The following is a 16,503-nucleotide window of genomic DNA, read 5'->3' as shown; positions in this document are numbered from 1 at the left end:
TTTGGCCTAATTTCCCCGTTACTTATTTCGAACCCCAGATACTCTATACGAGTTTTAAGGAAGGAGCACTTAGTTACATTAAACGAAAATCCGGCATTACTTAATGTTTCGAGTACAGTATGCAACCGTTCCAACGCCTCTTCTTTGGTTTCGGCTATAACCAACACATCATCAATATAAACGATAGCATATGTGTGTGCTAGAGTTCCTAATGCTCTTATTATGGCCCTCTGGAACACAGAAGGTGCATTTTTCAAGCCAAAAGGCATGGTCAAAAACTCGTACTGCCCTTCTGGCGTTACAAACGCGGTTCGCTCTATTGAATTTTCATGTACTGGAATTTGATAGAAACCACTAGCCATATCTAAACACGAAAAATATTTGGCACCGCGAGGCCTGGCAATCTGGTCTGCGATAAGGGGCAACGGATACCTATCAGCAACGGTATTCTCATTTAATATCCTATAGTCCACACAAAGACGATCAGTGCCGTTTTTCTTCTTTACCAACATCATAGGGCTGGCGAAAGGTGAGCAACTTGGACGAATAATATTTGCTTTCAATAATTCATCAATTTTACAGCGCACATGGTTTTTGTCTTCCTCGCTTAGCCTGTAAGGACGTCGTTGCACTGTCTTTAGTGGATCTATTAAATTAATTTCTAACTGCCCTGTTGAGACTCGAGTTTTTGGAATACCGCTGATAAACCAATCAGAGTAACACTTTAGGATATTTGATAAGGCCATTTTATCGGATTCGACTAAATCAATATCAGCATTTATAATATCTCTGTAATCAGTTACATTCAAAACATCTACCCTTTTTGTTTTATAAATCTGGAATTTGTCGTCGTCTATTGTTACTCCAAAGCCCTGGCTAAGGATTTCACGACCAACCAACACATCGTATTTCAGATATTTATCCATAATTACGTGTAACAAAATTTCAAAGCAGTATTGTTCAATATTTATATTACATAATACTTGCTGAGTACTAAAAATGGCATCATTACCTATACCGTTAAGTTTTACAATGTTATTTATTCTTTTTCCCTTAAATTTATCCACGGCGCTTTCCTTCACTAAAGAGCATTCAGCACCCGAAGCAAAGCAAAATGGAATAGACTCACCGGATGCCCTTATTATTCCAGATGGTGGAGCTACTGTGCAGATATCTACCCGCTTCTCATACGTTCGGCCTTTTGGACAAGCAGATGCAAAATGTCCTATTTCGTCACACTTAAAGCACTTAACATTTGAGCGATCCTTCGGTCCAGTCATGTTGATGCCGCTGTAGATTTTGCCTTGGCTCTGGCCCTTCTCCAAGCGAGCACGACATTCGGCGTAATTATGGCCAGCCTTTCCACAATAATTGCATTTCATCGGTGTCGGAAACTTGAACTTCTTGCGCTCCGAGCCTGTTGAATCGTCGTCCATACTGCGCTTTTTGAAAGAGTGTGCGTGTAACTGTTGTTGTAGCTCATTGCGAGTTTTCACGTTGTTTGTAAAAACCCAGCGCGTCAACTTGTTGTCTATTTGCGCCATGTGAGCCAGAGTCACGGATACCGCTATTTCTTCCAAATCCGTGGTTTTCCATTTTGGCATAAGTAGCGTCACAATACGGCTGCCGTATTCGGCGAAGCCCTCCTCCGGCTTTGGTCGACCATTCAGAACATTTAATAGCATGGCGGCAGGAGTCTCAATTCCAACAAAGCGTTGTATAAACAGCTCCTTGAACTGCTCCCAAGTGATGCCGGCAAAACAAATTTGGGAAAGCCACTGTGATGCGATGCGCAGCCTTCTAGTGCCTTGCTTAGGGCGATCACCAGGTTGCTACCCTCGAGCACGTTATCCGCAAAAATTAGATCAACTGTTGAACACCAAGAGGAAGCATCCGCTCCAGCGATGTCAGGATAGAATTTTGGAAGAGTCACATATGATGCTTTTCCATCGGCTGGCGGTGCCCTTGGTGTCTGCATGTTTTTGATGATTTCCAGTAGGTTGCGGTTTTGTAGCTCCAACGCTGACAAATACGGATCGGTGGCATGAGCAGTAGGCAAAGCAGATCCCACTTCTGATGTCGGGGGCGGGGGTATGTCTGGTACTGTTATAGATTCTTGCAGTTACACAGAGAGTTCCGATCGGTTCGAATACCCAAGTTCAACTAACTCAGCATAAGCGCTCACGTCATAAACTCACTTAAGTTGAGCGTATGCAGCCATCTCTGTCTTACTCAAGACTCTTGGTATCTTACCATCGGACCTCACTCAGCAGCAGAGCATCTCTGCCTCTGCTGCCGTGCATTTGCTCAATATCAACGAATCCCCGAATTCCCAAATTACCAGAATGCTACATTAACTAGGAATCACACTACGACACGTATTTTTAAGCCTAACTTTCAAGCTTTTATAAGTCTTGAGATTTTTGCATTTTTTTTCCTGGTTTTTTGGGCGTTAGGGTGGGCGTGGGTAGATGACAATTTGCAATTGGGGCATCATAAAAACCTACATGCTTAATCCGAACTTTCTTTTACATATAGTTAGTGAGATATCAACTTTAGTCGCACCTGGAACTGCAAACGGTTGAATTCGAGGCAACAGTACGGCTTCACCTTTGAATTTTCCAGTCAAAATTGTTATTTCGATTGCACTGTTCATCAGTTTCTTGACTTAGAGCCTGGTTCCATTGCAAAGTCGAGGTGGATTTATATATCGAAGGAGAATGATGGGTACGACAATTTTCAATGTAAAAACGTGCGGTGGCAAGCTTGGCAAATCGAGCGAATGCAAGAATTCAGTTCGATAGTTGACAATTTCGTCCATTTAGAATACTGATGTTGATGGTGTTGACTTCAACGTTTTTGGTCGCCACTATAGCACGAGTACTGAGCTTTGGGTGCAATGTTTGGAAAAACTTGTATCACCAATTCATATAAGCTCTCTATGACCTTACCGAAGTTTGTTGGCGAGGTTGCGTAGATTCATTAATTTACATTCGCCCATTCCAATATCCATTAATTGTTTTGAAAATATTACAGCTAATGCATCGTATTGTAGTTGTATAGGCATGTAGGTTTTCAGAATCAATTTTTGTAAATGACTTAAAACATGCATTAAGTTGATCATCAGGTGTTGAACGTGGTATAATCCAGAAGCGCTTTTAATGCGAGTGGGCGTGGCCGGATGAAAACTCGTGGCATCTCTTAAAGCCTATCTAGCTAGCTTTTATAGTTGCCGAGATTTTTGCATTTTAGGTTTTCCGGGTTTTGTGGGCGTGGATAGATGAGGAAAAAACAATTCGCATTTGGGGCATCATAAAAATGCTTAATCCAAACATTCTATCACTTATAGTTAGATATGAGATATGAGATATCAGATTTTCTACAAAATGCAAAAACCGTCTTTCGAGCTTGGTAGGTGTAAGAGTAGGTGTGAAAATATTACCACCATAAGATGCGGTGGCATCTCAAGATCACACATTCTGAATTTCAACTTTTTAGCTCTAATAGTTCCTGAGATTTCAGCGATTTTAGTTCTTCGCGATATGTGGGCGTTAGAGTGGGCGTGGCAGGATGTTGTAAAACCTTGCGCTGCGTAGGGACCTCAAGAATCTTAATGGTTAATCTCAACTTTGTGTCTCTTATAGTTCCTGAGATTTCAGCGTTCATACGGACAGACGGACATGGCTCAGTCGTCTTCGCTATTCATCCTGATCAAGAATATATACTTTATAGGGTCGGTAACGCTTCCTTCTACCTGTTACATACTTTTCAACGAATCTAATATGCCCTTTTAGTCTACGAGTAAATAAATATATATTACTTTTAAAATATACATATATGTAACATCGACGCGCAAAATTGGAGAACCTTATTTTTGTTTACAAAGCAAGTGCTAAACCAGTACAGCAATTCCGAAAAGTGGACGATTCTTAGAATATACATAGTTATTCTTGTACTTTTCGTCTTTTTTAGATTACATTTAACCCTATATTTTTCAAACATACTAGTACTTGGAAGATGGTATGTACAAGCAAAAGTTTGCACACAATGAACATTAACCTAAGAGTAGATCATTATAAATAAAGTGATACAACTCGTACTTATTTCTTTTTTCGTGAAGTCGAAAAATAAAAATTCAGTTTGCTTTCTGCGGCAAAGCTACAACTCAAAAATTAACGAAATATTTTTAATAGGCAGATTAACAAGTTTTAACCTAAAAACAAATTTCTTAGACAGAAAAGCAATATAAAACAAGAAGAAACGCTATAGTCGCTGTAGTGCCGAAACTATAAGATATCCGTTACTGCTTTGCACCATTTTAAAATATTTTTTTTGCTAGGGGAAATTTACAAAGCTCCACATATTGTCAGAGAAAGCATGTTGAGTATCCATGTGAGGCCTTATAACCTACATTTCTTTATAAATAGCAAAATAGTTCATCGATTTGAAATTTTTTTTGGTAAATCGATAGATATTCACAATATATAATACAAGGTCAAACGAGGACATACACTATGATATTATAGACGCCAAAAATTTTCCCGGCGGCGTGTTTGGCCACAATATTCTGCGCCTGCACAGGTCTTGCAGGCAGTTATGCCGTGGCACGTGCTGCTCACGGATGTGTTAGTTCTGATGCACCGTTGCGGCAAGTTGCTGCCCAAAACGGAAGGTCACTCGGTGGGCGTCTCTACAGTCGGGTGGCGCTGCAGAGCACTGATCAAGACCTGGTGGTGGCCCCGATCAGTGACGTTGATGCTGCTGAACTTCTTCTAGTAACTGGTAGCCGGGTCGTGGCTCCAGCTAGAAAGTTAAAGAAGCAGAAGGTAACCACTGTGGCACGACGCTGCTCACGGAGTGGTTGGTTCTAGAAAGCTCGATGCGGCAAGTTGCTGCCCACAACGATCGGTCACCTTTCGAATGCCTCTGCAGTGATGCTGAGTCGGAACGATGGTACTACCGACCAGCGTTTGAAAAACTACGCTACTCAGCTATAGCACCTAGAGCATGGCAACACCGAAAACCGCTGCTGCCGGCATCGGATTGCGGCAACCGCACTGCCAGCGTTATGCAGTCAACAAGCCACGCAAATTATAATTTACAATTACTTCAATTTGTACCCCCAAAGCAATCAGAAAACTATTTTTTGGTAGCAATAAAACCATTGTAACGTTTAAAAGCGCTTACTGTTTTATTTTAATGTAAACTCGTATAAAGAAGACTAAGTTGTGGAAGGAAGGACGAAGGAACCGGAACAGGATGCTACAAGGATGCTGTTAACACTAGCTAGGTAATATCCGGGGAAATACTACCCCCCCTCCCCCCCCCCTCTCGCTATATCCGGCCATAACTTATATAGATTGTATATATGCACTTATTTAATTTATTTTAGAGCTTATTTCAATTTAGGCCCAGAGTTATGGTTCTGCGTTGTAGAATTTTAATAAATAATTCTGTATTTGATATTAAAAGTAAAATTTTTCCGATTTTTTTAATATTACTGCTATACTTGTCAAATAGTAAATATAATTATTAAATAATATTGTGAGAAAATTTACCATAAAAATATAGATCTTATTAAAAAATTTCATTACTGTAGTTTTGTTTTCCTTGTTGTATAATATAATGATAATATAAGAATATAAAAACAATAAAGGAAGAAAGTTAGCAATGGACTTTCAGGAAGTAACGCACTGCAAACAGTGCAAATATGGCAATACAGTTGCTGGACGATAATAATAATTACCTGAAAATATGACATATGGAAAATATGACATCAGCAATAAATTGTACTTTATAATTTTATAAACACAGCTCAACCAGCCAAAGCTGAAGATACTCTGAATATTAAATATTGGAATGAATTGGCGAGGAAACCGTCTCTTGGATACTAACGCCATATAAGCTTAGCTGTATAGCTCAGGCGGTTTTCAATAAAAAACAAGAGGAAACGCTATAGTCGTGTGCCGCGACTACAAGATACCCGTAACTGTTTTACACAATTTTTAAATATTCATTTTGCAAGTGGAAGTTCACAAGGCGCCACCTATTGTCACAAATCATGTGAGGCCTTATACCTTAAAGATCTCCATAAACAGCGAAATAATTTTCCGAAAAATCTTTGCTAAATCGATAGTTTGACAAAAATATGTTAGAAAAGGTCAAACGAAGGGATTCATAATAATAATTTAGACGCCAAAGTTTTTCGCGGTTTGTGGGCGTAAGAGTAGGCGTGGCCAGATGAAAACTAAGGACAAGTTGCAGTGCCATCTTATAAATACGTATTCTTAAGCAAAACTTTCTAGCTCTTAGAGTTCCCAAAACTTTCGCATTTTCGGTTTTTCGGGTTTTGTAGGCGTTAGAGTGGGCGTGGCTTGATCGGAAAAGAACAATTTGCATAGGGGCATCATAAGAACCTACATACTTAATCCGAACATTCTATCACTTATAGTTACCGAGATATAAGCTTTTCTAAAAAAAAAATTTCTTAAAACAGTCTTTTGAGATTGGTGGGTGTATGGGTGGGTGTGGCCGGATAATAGTACCACTAACACTCATCGATTTTATTTTTTTGCGATTTGTGGGCGTTAGTGTGCGTGGCACGTTGCTGTAAAAAACGTGCGCTGCGTATGGACCTCAAGAATCTTCATGGTTAATCTCAGATTTGTATTTCTTATAGTTCTTGAGATCTCATCTCATTTGTATCTCTTATAGTTCCTGAGATCTCATCTTAGAGAATAGTACATTGAAGCTTGCTCCGAAGTACAGTTAACAAAAAAGGATCACGGATTGCCGTTAAATTCAGAAAAAGAAGTCAAGAGTGAGAAGTGTACGAATAATTTTTGTGCGTAAAAAAATGACTTGCGTTGTCAAGGAATTTATCTAGTATTTAAGTTAAAACTTGTTAATTTTATGTTTAAAATATTTGCTCGAAATATATATCTTTCATTTGAGATATTGCATTTCAATTTCCGTTACGTATTTCTCGAGTTATTAAGGAATAAACTTGCGACTTATGGGTGTACGAATAAACACTGTACCTACTAGGACCGGAATTTCAAGTACTGGGAACAATTAATATTTTGTGACGAATGGAAATCTAATATTTCTTTTAACAAAACATCCGGCTTGGAAAATCAAAATGTGCATTTACCTATATGTATGTATGCACATATGTTGGTATACACTCGGCTTTAGCTTTCCCTGTCTAGGATTTTTCTCAAAGAAATCTGGGGAAGTGTTGCTGATTAGTCAGTAGCAAACATATTTTATTTGCTTACAGTTCCCGTCCATTGTCTAGCGGGACGGAATTATAGCCCCAATTTTTAAGCTTGATTTAAAAGCCGAAACCCCATAGATAGTTGCTCGCAGCGTATTTTGTGCTCACGAAAAAATCTTCATAGAATTGATAAACTTGGTTTTTGTTGACTACTAGAAAATTGTTTTTATATCCGTTACACGTAGAGTGAAATGGTATATCAGATTCGGTGAAAAGTATGTAACAGGTCCATACGCAGCGCAAGTTTATTTCAGCATATTGCCACGCCCACTGCAACGCCCACAAATCACTAAAAACTAACATCGCTAAAATCTCACGAACTATTAAAGCTAGAAAGAGATTCAGTATGTATGATCTTGAGGTGCCAGCGCATATTATGGTGGTACCATTATCCGGCCACACCCACTCATACGCGAAAGACGGTTTTCGCATTAATTGATAGAAAGTTCCGATTAAGCACGAAGAAATGTTTTTTCCAATCTAGCCAGGCCTACTCTAACGCGGAAAAACTGTGGCGTCTATAATATCATAGTGTATGTCCTCGTTTGGCCTTGTAATAAATATTGTGAATATCTATCGATTTACCAAACATTTTTCAAATCGATGAACTATTTCGCTTTTTATGAAGAAATGCAGGTTATAAGGCCTTACATGGATACTCAACATGCTTTCTCAGACAATTTGTAAATTTCCCTTAGCAAAAATAATATTTTAAATTGTGTAAAATAACTGGTATCTTATAGTCGAGGCACTCGACTATAGCGATTTCTCTTGTTTTTGCTGTAATTGGACGAAATGAGTCGGGGTCAAGATTTATCCCTAAATTTTCGAAAAATATAATAAAACACTGGAACACCAATAGAATACTGGCATCTAAAGATTATACATTCTGAATTTCAACTTTCTAGCTCTGATAGTTCCTGAGATGTCAGCGATTTTCGCGCTTTGTGGCCGTTAGAGTGGGCGTGGCAGGATGCGGAAATAAACTTGCGCTGCGTATGGAACTCAAGAACCGTCATGCTTACCTTCCCATCTCTTATAGTTCCTGAAATCTCAGCGTTCATACGGACAGACAGACGGGCATGGCTCAATCGTCTTCGCTATTGATCCTGATCAGGAATATATATACATTATAGGGTCGGAAACGCTTCATTCTATCTGTTACATACTTTCCAACAAATCTAGTATACCCTTTTACTCTACGAGTAACGGGTATAAAAAATACAAAATCTGCAGACCTCGCGGTTTCTACAGCTATGCAAGAACTTACGAACAGCACCAACGTCGCCTGCCAACATTGTCAGCGCCGCCACAAAGCGCCACCTTTTGTCAAAAAAGCTGTTTACCTTATAACCTAAATTTCTTCATAAATAGCGAAATATTGTTCCGATTTGAAAAATCTTTGGCAAATCGATAGATATTGACAAAAATATGTTATGAAAGGTCAAACGAAGTCATACAGTCGGCAATAATTTATTCGTACACCCATGAGTTGCAAGTTTATTCCTTAATATCTCGAGAAATACGTAACGGAAATTGAAATGTAATATCTGAAATGAAAGATATACATTTAGAGCTGGCATCTCAAGATTATGCATGCTCAATCCAAACTTTTTAGTTCCTGAGATTTTTCGTGATTTGTGGGCTTTTATGTGGGCGTGACAGGATGCTGAAATAAACTTTCACTTAAATTTGAATCTCTTTTATTTCCTGAGGTACGAATAGACGAACGAACATGGCCCGCTCGACTCGGCTATGGATCCTGATTAGTAATATATATAGGGTCAGAAACGCTTCGTTCTACCTGTTACATACATTTTAAGGAACTATTATACCCTTTTACTCTACGTGTAATAGGTATTAAAAAGGCCTACTGTCAAGCTATTCTCCAAGAAATTCAAGCTTATTATTACATACCATTATTTTTTTTTGTAAATTTACGGACCTTACATTGTTTAGGCACTTCCAAGAAGTTATTAAAAATTATGGCTATAATTACTAAAATCTGTATAACATACCTTGCTCTCGAAGAACTTTAACTGCTTCTAGCACTCGTTTGGTATAGATACATGGTTCATAATTGTCCATTTCAGCTTCGACAACATTACAAACTCTAGAAGAACGTCCTTGAATAGATCCAGCCGTTGTACGCAAATCCCTAGCATCTCCGACTTGTAAAGCCATTACACATTTATTGACATCTTCAAGAATGTGATTTTCGGACACTGCCAAAAAGTCGTCAATTGTTGTTATATCATCGACTGCTTCGGTTAAAATACGAACTTGCACCTCCCAAGCCTGTCGATATGTGGTCATATTTTCTTGAGCTACTTTAGAATTTGGTCGGACAGTTAATATAGATGCTGCATTTATTACTTGCGGACAAAGACTTTCAATTTGAGCAGCAGCATACCGAACCATTTTAACACCATCTTCGTTGCTTGACATACTACATACTAGATTAGCAACTTCAACTAGTTTTTCAGCGTGTTTTGTGAAAATTTCGGCTTTTTCACGAACATTTTTTTCATTGCCTGTTTTGGCTGCTTCAATCAAATCAAGCAAAGGAGTTGTAGTCTCTAAAAATGAGTCGGAAACATGATCAACAACAGCTTTTCGCAATTGTCTCCGGAGATCACGAGTTTTGCGACACATTTGATCTATTGCTCGCGAAAGTCCAGGGCTGTTATCTTTTTGATTCATCTGAACAAAAAGTTTCATCAACAAATTGCGCGCATTTATTAAAAATTACTTACGTTTGACATATATTCAGAAAGCAGATCTTGTAATGCTTGCCGTACAGCATTGCATTCTGCCACAATTCTTTCTCGCCGCTCGTCTCTAGTACAGTCTGCATCCGCCATTAAGGCAGCTGCGCTAATAATACTCTCCAAGCGTTCTTCGAGCAATTGGCGTGAACGCTTCTCGCTGTAGGTCATAGGATCCATAACAATTCCTTCCTGCAGAATTAGTTTACAAATTCAAATTAATGATATTCGTAAATGAAAATTTGACACATCAACTGGAAGGTCAATTCATAAATATATAATGTACTTTGGAAAATAAACATATAATGCACCGGGGCAAAGCCGGTGAAGCTGTAGTGATTTCGGTCAACAATGAAATCAAAAACAAAAAGTAATCGTTGACAGATTTTTTTAAAATCTTATCGCTTAATGTGCATGTTAAAGCTAAAAAAAATGTATCCGAATAATGAGACCGTAAATCCCTAATCGCTTGGCTGGCTGGGGAAATGGAGAGGACATTTCAGTAACTGAAAACGTAATATATGGACAGCCCATAATAGTCCACGAGATCTCAGCTTTCTTGCAAATAGACGGTTGGACAGACACGACTAAATAGACTCTGATATCGATATATATATATAGTATTTTATCGGAAATGTATCTTTCATTGCACTCTTCAAAGTCTCTCCCCTTTGGAACACCAGAAGTAATTTAAGTAAGTGATTTACTTTTGTTGTGTAGGTATTAAGCCCATATCTCTAGTTTGGACTCGACAAAGCAGCTAGTCACCCCCATGAACGATAATTTTTTTATTTATTACAAGAGTAAATTATCTTATTTTGTATCCTTTAGAAACCTTTTTCAATTCCTATTTCCTATTGAATTTGCCTGTCAAGCCGTAACAGGATTGCCGACAGGGCCAGATAGATGTGGCTGTTAATGTAACCAAAAATATAATTAACTTAAAGTGTCAAAACATTTAAACATCCTATTATAATATATTACTTAATTTTTAACTTACGTCAAAATCGTCCAAAGCTGCAGCGAGCTCTCCTGCCCCGCTGTAAATATCTGTCGGTTGAGATGACTTTCCTTGAGCAACATCGCTGATAGTATTTACAGCATCGCAAACTTGCTTCAGAATAAAGTCGCGATTCACTTTCGCTAAGTCTAGTTCGGGATGGCGAACATATACTTTTGATGCAGTCAAAAGCATTGTTGAATGTTTTTTAAGCATCGCACGAGCTGCTGCTAAGTCGTCTCTCAATTGAGGATCCTTTAGTTCTTGCTGACGTTTGGCAGCTTGTTTTATAAGTTCTCCTGCATTGCGGCCGAATTGCTTTAAAATAGCAAATTAATGATTATTAGGCTTAGTTTTTAATTTGTAGAACCATTACAAAATACAATACGCTCTCAATTTAAAATATAATGTCATTAAACGTTAAAAGTTAACTGCAGTACAAATGGTCATTGATGATAGTGACGTCACTGCCTATGACAGGCCTTATAACCTAAATTTCTTCATAAGTAGCGAAATAATGTTCTGATTTGAAAAATCTTTGGTAAATCGATAGATATTAACAGAACTAAGTTATACAACGTCAAACGAAGGCATTCATAATATTATTATAGACGACACAGTGTTCCGCGGTATGTAGGCGTTAGAGTGGGCGTGGCTGAATAAAAACTCGTGGGAAGTTGCAGTGGCAACCCTAAAATACGTATTCTTAAGCCTAACTTTCTAGGTCTTTTAGTTCCCGAGATTTTTGCATTTTTGGGTTTTCGGGTTTTGTGGGCGTTAGGGTGGCTTTTGGGGCATCATAAAAATCTACATGCTTAATCCGAACTTTCTATCACTTATAGTCACCGAGATATCAAGTCTTCTTGAAAATGCGAAATCCGTCTTTTGAGCTTGGTGGGCGTATGGGTGGGTGTGGCCAGATAATAGTACCACTAAAAGATGCGCTGGCATCCAAAGTTTATACATACTTAATTTCAACTTTCTAGCTCTAATAATTCCCGAGATTTTTGTGGGCGTTAGAGTGGGCGTGGCAGGATGCTTAAATAAACTTGCGCTGTCCCGGGACCTCAAGAATCTTCATGCTTAATCTCAACTTTGTATCTGCTATAGTTCCTGAGATCCCAGCGTTCATACGGACGGACGGACGGACAGACGGGCATGGCTCAATCGGCTTCGCTGTTGATTCTGATCAAGAATATACTCGTATATACTTTATAAGGTCGGAAACGCTTGCTTCTATTTCTTTTCTTTTCAACGAATCTGGTATACTTTTCGTCAAACTTGTTGTTGAAAATGTCTTGTGATTACTTTACATTTACATTCCTTACATTTCAGCTATATTTAATTAAAACAAGAATATATCTCTTTAGTCGAGTTTTGAGGCTATAAGACACAATTATAGCTTAACACGCTGTCTGTGGTTGTGGCAGATAACTGCATAGGGATCCCAGGAATTTGTATGCTTTTTTATTTTATTTTTCTTTTAATTTCTGTGGGTGTTAGCGTGGGCATGACAAGCTGCTTCTAAATCCCAGCGATAATTTAAACAGGTGGACTGACGAAATCGGAATAAATTGTATAGCTCTTTCAGCTATCTGAGTTTAAACGAAAAGCTAAAAGTATGTGGAAACTCTCTGGGACCCGATGAACGAGTTTAATTATATAATTCTCGGTTAAACAAAACTTTTTGAGCTGGAAATACGAGGTGTGTTCAAAAAGTAAGGTGACTTTTCAAATTTCGCGGGCAACATATTTTCGATTATCGTTTTTTTTGTTTTGTTATATTGGTACACTCTTCCCTAACATCTGTACCAAGTTTCAATGGAACATCCTCTTTTGTTTGGTTGTGAGAGGCGTAAAGTTACAAGTTGTTTTGCGAGCTCGGCGATTTTTTGCTATCGAAAAATATGAATCAAAGGATTTGCATCAAATTTTGTGTAAAAAATAAAATTAAGTGCTCTGAAACACTTGAAATGTTGACAGTGGCATACGGTGAAACTGTTCTGAGTAAAAAAATGTGTACAAGTGGTACAAACTCTTCCAAGATGGCCGGGAAGATGCCAATGACCAGCCTCGCTCTGGACGCCCAAGCACGTCAACAACTGATGAAAACGTTCAAGCAGTGACGAAAATTGTTTTGGAAAATCGTCGAATCACTATCAGAGAAGTTGCTGAAGATGTCGGTATATCGCTTGGCTCGTGCCATGAAATTTTTTCAAACGTTTTGGGTATGAGTCGTGTGTCAGCGAAGTTTGTTCCGAAATTGCTGAATTTTGAGCAAAAGAACCGTCGCATGAGCATCGCTCAAGAGCTGTTGAATGACGTCAACGACGACCCAGATTTACTCAAAAGGGTCATAACTGGTGACGAATCATGGGTATATGGTTATGATATCGAAACCAAAGCCCAATCGTCCCAATGGAAGAGCCCAAACGAGCCAAGACCGAAAAAAGCAAAAAATCGCCGAGCTCGCAAAACAACTTGTAACTTTACGCCTCTCACAACCAAACAAAAGAGGATGTTCCATTGAAACTTGGTACAGATGTTAGGGAAGAGTGTACCAATATAACAAAACAAAAAAAACGATAATCGAAAATATGTTGCCCGAGAAATTTGAAAAGTCACCTTACTTTTTGAACACACCTCGTATGTTTAACCGATTCCAATATGTCAAATTACATAGAACACGAAAGGTATATTTTAAGGATGTATCTATAAAGTATTTTTGACAGACGATTAATTTAAAGATTTTAAAGAAAATATAAGCCTTTTCTCTACACAATCTTCTTTTTTTTTTGTGAATCGTTCATCCTTATCCACGGTGGTCATTTAAACGTAAAGCAAGGTATGCAACAAAAAAACTCTGTCTATAGGGGAAAAGTTCGCATGTGTACAGTCTTTCTAGTAAGGTGAATAGGTAAAAGGATGGAGCCATTTTATTTTTCGTTGCAAATTTTCATGGCCACATATTTCAGGTAGAATGTACTGTTCGTCGTAAAATTTTGGATCAATGCTTTTAATTAATTCGTTAAATATGTTAGATCATATGTAATCACTGTAAATGTTAACAATCAGGAACAAAATACCGGAACTTCTGGCATCTAAACACATACGACGGACCTAGGTATATATATATGTCCGCTATAGAATCTTAAACGGCTGGACCAATTGTAATGAAATTTTTTGCACGTGTTCAAGCGGGTTCCGGGTTCTTAAACGAAAAAAATCGTAAAAATTGAAAATTTATTTAAAATTTATCTCTTAAGTAAAATTTTAGCTCTAGCTCTTAACAGCTGAGGTGTATGTGGCAGCGTTCTAAAAATGAAGCTGACAGCTCTTTTTAAAATACGTAAGATAAACCCAGCAATGCCTTCAAATGACCTGCTCGATTGTGAATTGCAACGAGAGACAAACTTTGATTTTGTGGAACTCAGGACGTCTGTTCAAAGAAATGTTCTGCAGTGGGTTCCAGAACTACGCATTGTGTATAAAAGAATTATCCGTACAATCACAAAACAAAGCGGTGGAGTGTTGCTAACTGGCACGACTTTTATTTTATCGCCCATTTTGGCGATATAATAATATTGCACTGGCCATTGTATCATCTGGAAATGCGGCAAGCCTTTTCAATGGTAAATGAACAGCGCATTCAGCATTGAAGCTACCATTGAAATTACAAAACACTGAGGCTCCAATATTACACATCAACAAAAAACAATGGAATGGGCAATGTTCTCAAAACGTGTAAAATTATTGTATGTGACGAATGCTCAATGTCTCACAATTAAGCATTGGAAGCGCTTGATCGTACACTGCGAGATATAAGAGGAAACGCACGGATTTTTAATGGAGCACTCATTTTATTGTCTGGCAATTTTCGACAAACACTGTTGGTTATACCACGTTCAACACCTGCTAATCAACTTATTGCATGTCTCAAATCATACATTTTATGGTGTCATTTACAAAAATGTACTTTGAAAACCAACATGCGTTTACAACTACAACAAGATGCGTTGGTTAAAATATAGGCAAAGCACTTAATAAATATTGGAAATGGGCGAATGCGAATTGATGAATCTACGCAATCTATCACCTTGCCAACAAACTTCTCTAAGATCAAGGAAAGCTTATACGAATTGGTGCTAAAAGTTCATCCAAACAGCTCAGTACGTGTGCTATATTGGCGGCCAAAAAAAATCATTGCGAGTGTGTCTAAGCTTGGAGAATCTATGCTCCTCACACGGGCAGCACTATGTAGCCTGCTCGCCCTTCGGAAAATATTCTGATTTATTCGTTTACGAACCTGATCCCAAAGCACTTCAATAAATGTTGACTAGAAACCTAAAAGAAAAATTATTGTATTTTGCCCACGCGTGGTACATAAGATTTAGAAGACTCTGTCAAGCTTGAGAAGCAAAGCGCGCAGCGAGACGTCCGCCTTTCCCATTAAAATGAATATATATATATATATATTCTGTAATGTTCCTTTCTACAGAATGTGTAATATTTTTGGGATAACATAAAAAATTCAGGTATGGCTGCATTGCCGCATTCCCAAACGATTACGGAACTGAGGCAATTAAATTATATCTCGGTTGTTCCCCTCACTTATGCTAGTGCAGCCGATATATGCTGGTAATACCGTGAGAGTTTAGAAGGCGCATATAAACTACATTTCATTAAAAAGTACAGACAGTACAGAAGACATGATGAAAATTCCACTTCGAGCAGCTAGTCAATTAGTTGTACTAGTGCAGATCACAACATTTTGATACGTCATCATAGTATGCAACCAGAAACTATGAACCAATAGCAGTACATAAGAATAAAAATGTAACTAATATAAGTAAGCTTTCAAGAATAGTTTGGAATCCATTATCATTACCTGTTATTAACCATGAAAAAAAAAGAAAAAATTAAGATAAATAAGAGTAAAACATTAATTTAAATGGACCTAATTTTCATCATATCTCCACTTCTCCAGTAATCTTATTGTTTATTATTAAGGCGCGTATAAGCTGTACTTCTTCCTGGTCCCTCGCAGAATACTTAACATTATAGTAAAGATAGGTTTTTTTGCCTAATCTCTAAACAAAATCGGCACTCTTAAAACACACGTTTAATGAGGTGGTGCTAGATGGACTGTTAGTTGACATGGATGTTGCTCAATGGGTCGCTTGGTAGTTGTAGCTCCTGCTGACTGACTGGTCTTTCCACATTCTTTTCTTGAGGGAAGTGGGTGGCACCTTGTTGGCCACATTGCTTCAGATCAAGGGTATGTGCTGACATTATGGCCGATTAACGTTTAAGGTGAGATGGTAACTGCCATTCTTTGCCTCTAAATACAAACATAAGCCAAGTGCTTCTTATATAAATTAATATAAAACAAGAAGAAACGCTATACTGTTTTACACAATTCTAAAATCTTTATTGTGCACAATGGAAATTCCCAA

The 16,503-nt window shown here is 38.1% G+C and overlaps 1 protein-coding gene across 1 annotated transcript in view; it reads right to left on the bottom strand.

Annotated features, from left to right (window-relative positions):
• LOC108117453 (catenin alpha) overlaps positions 1 to 16,503 on the bottom strand; it is a 60,984-nt gene that overhangs the window by 30,078 nt on the left and 14,403 nt on the right. Inside the window, exons 3-5 of the mRNA XM_041819359.1 lie at positions 11,048 to 11,365; positions 10,036 to 10,239; positions 9,298 to 9,982 (exon numbers count right to left, since the gene is read on the bottom strand). Coding sequence (XP_041675293.1) covers positions 9,298 to 9,982; positions 10,036 to 10,239; positions 11,048 to 11,365 — 1,207 coding nt within the window. The remainder of the gene's footprint in view (positions 1 to 9,297; positions 9,983 to 10,035; positions 10,240 to 11,047; positions 11,366 to 16,503) is intronic.

The sequence above is a fragment of the Drosophila eugracilis genome, unplaced genomic scaffold, assembly GCF_018153835.1.
Source record: "Drosophila eugracilis isolate 14026-0451.02 unplaced genomic scaffold, ASM1815383v1 contig_623, whole genome shotgun sequence".
Classification (NCBI taxonomy): domain Eukaryota; kingdom Metazoa; phylum Arthropoda; class Insecta; order Diptera; family Drosophilidae; genus Drosophila; species Drosophila eugracilis.
This window is presented reverse-complemented; position numbering and strand designations above follow the sequence as displayed.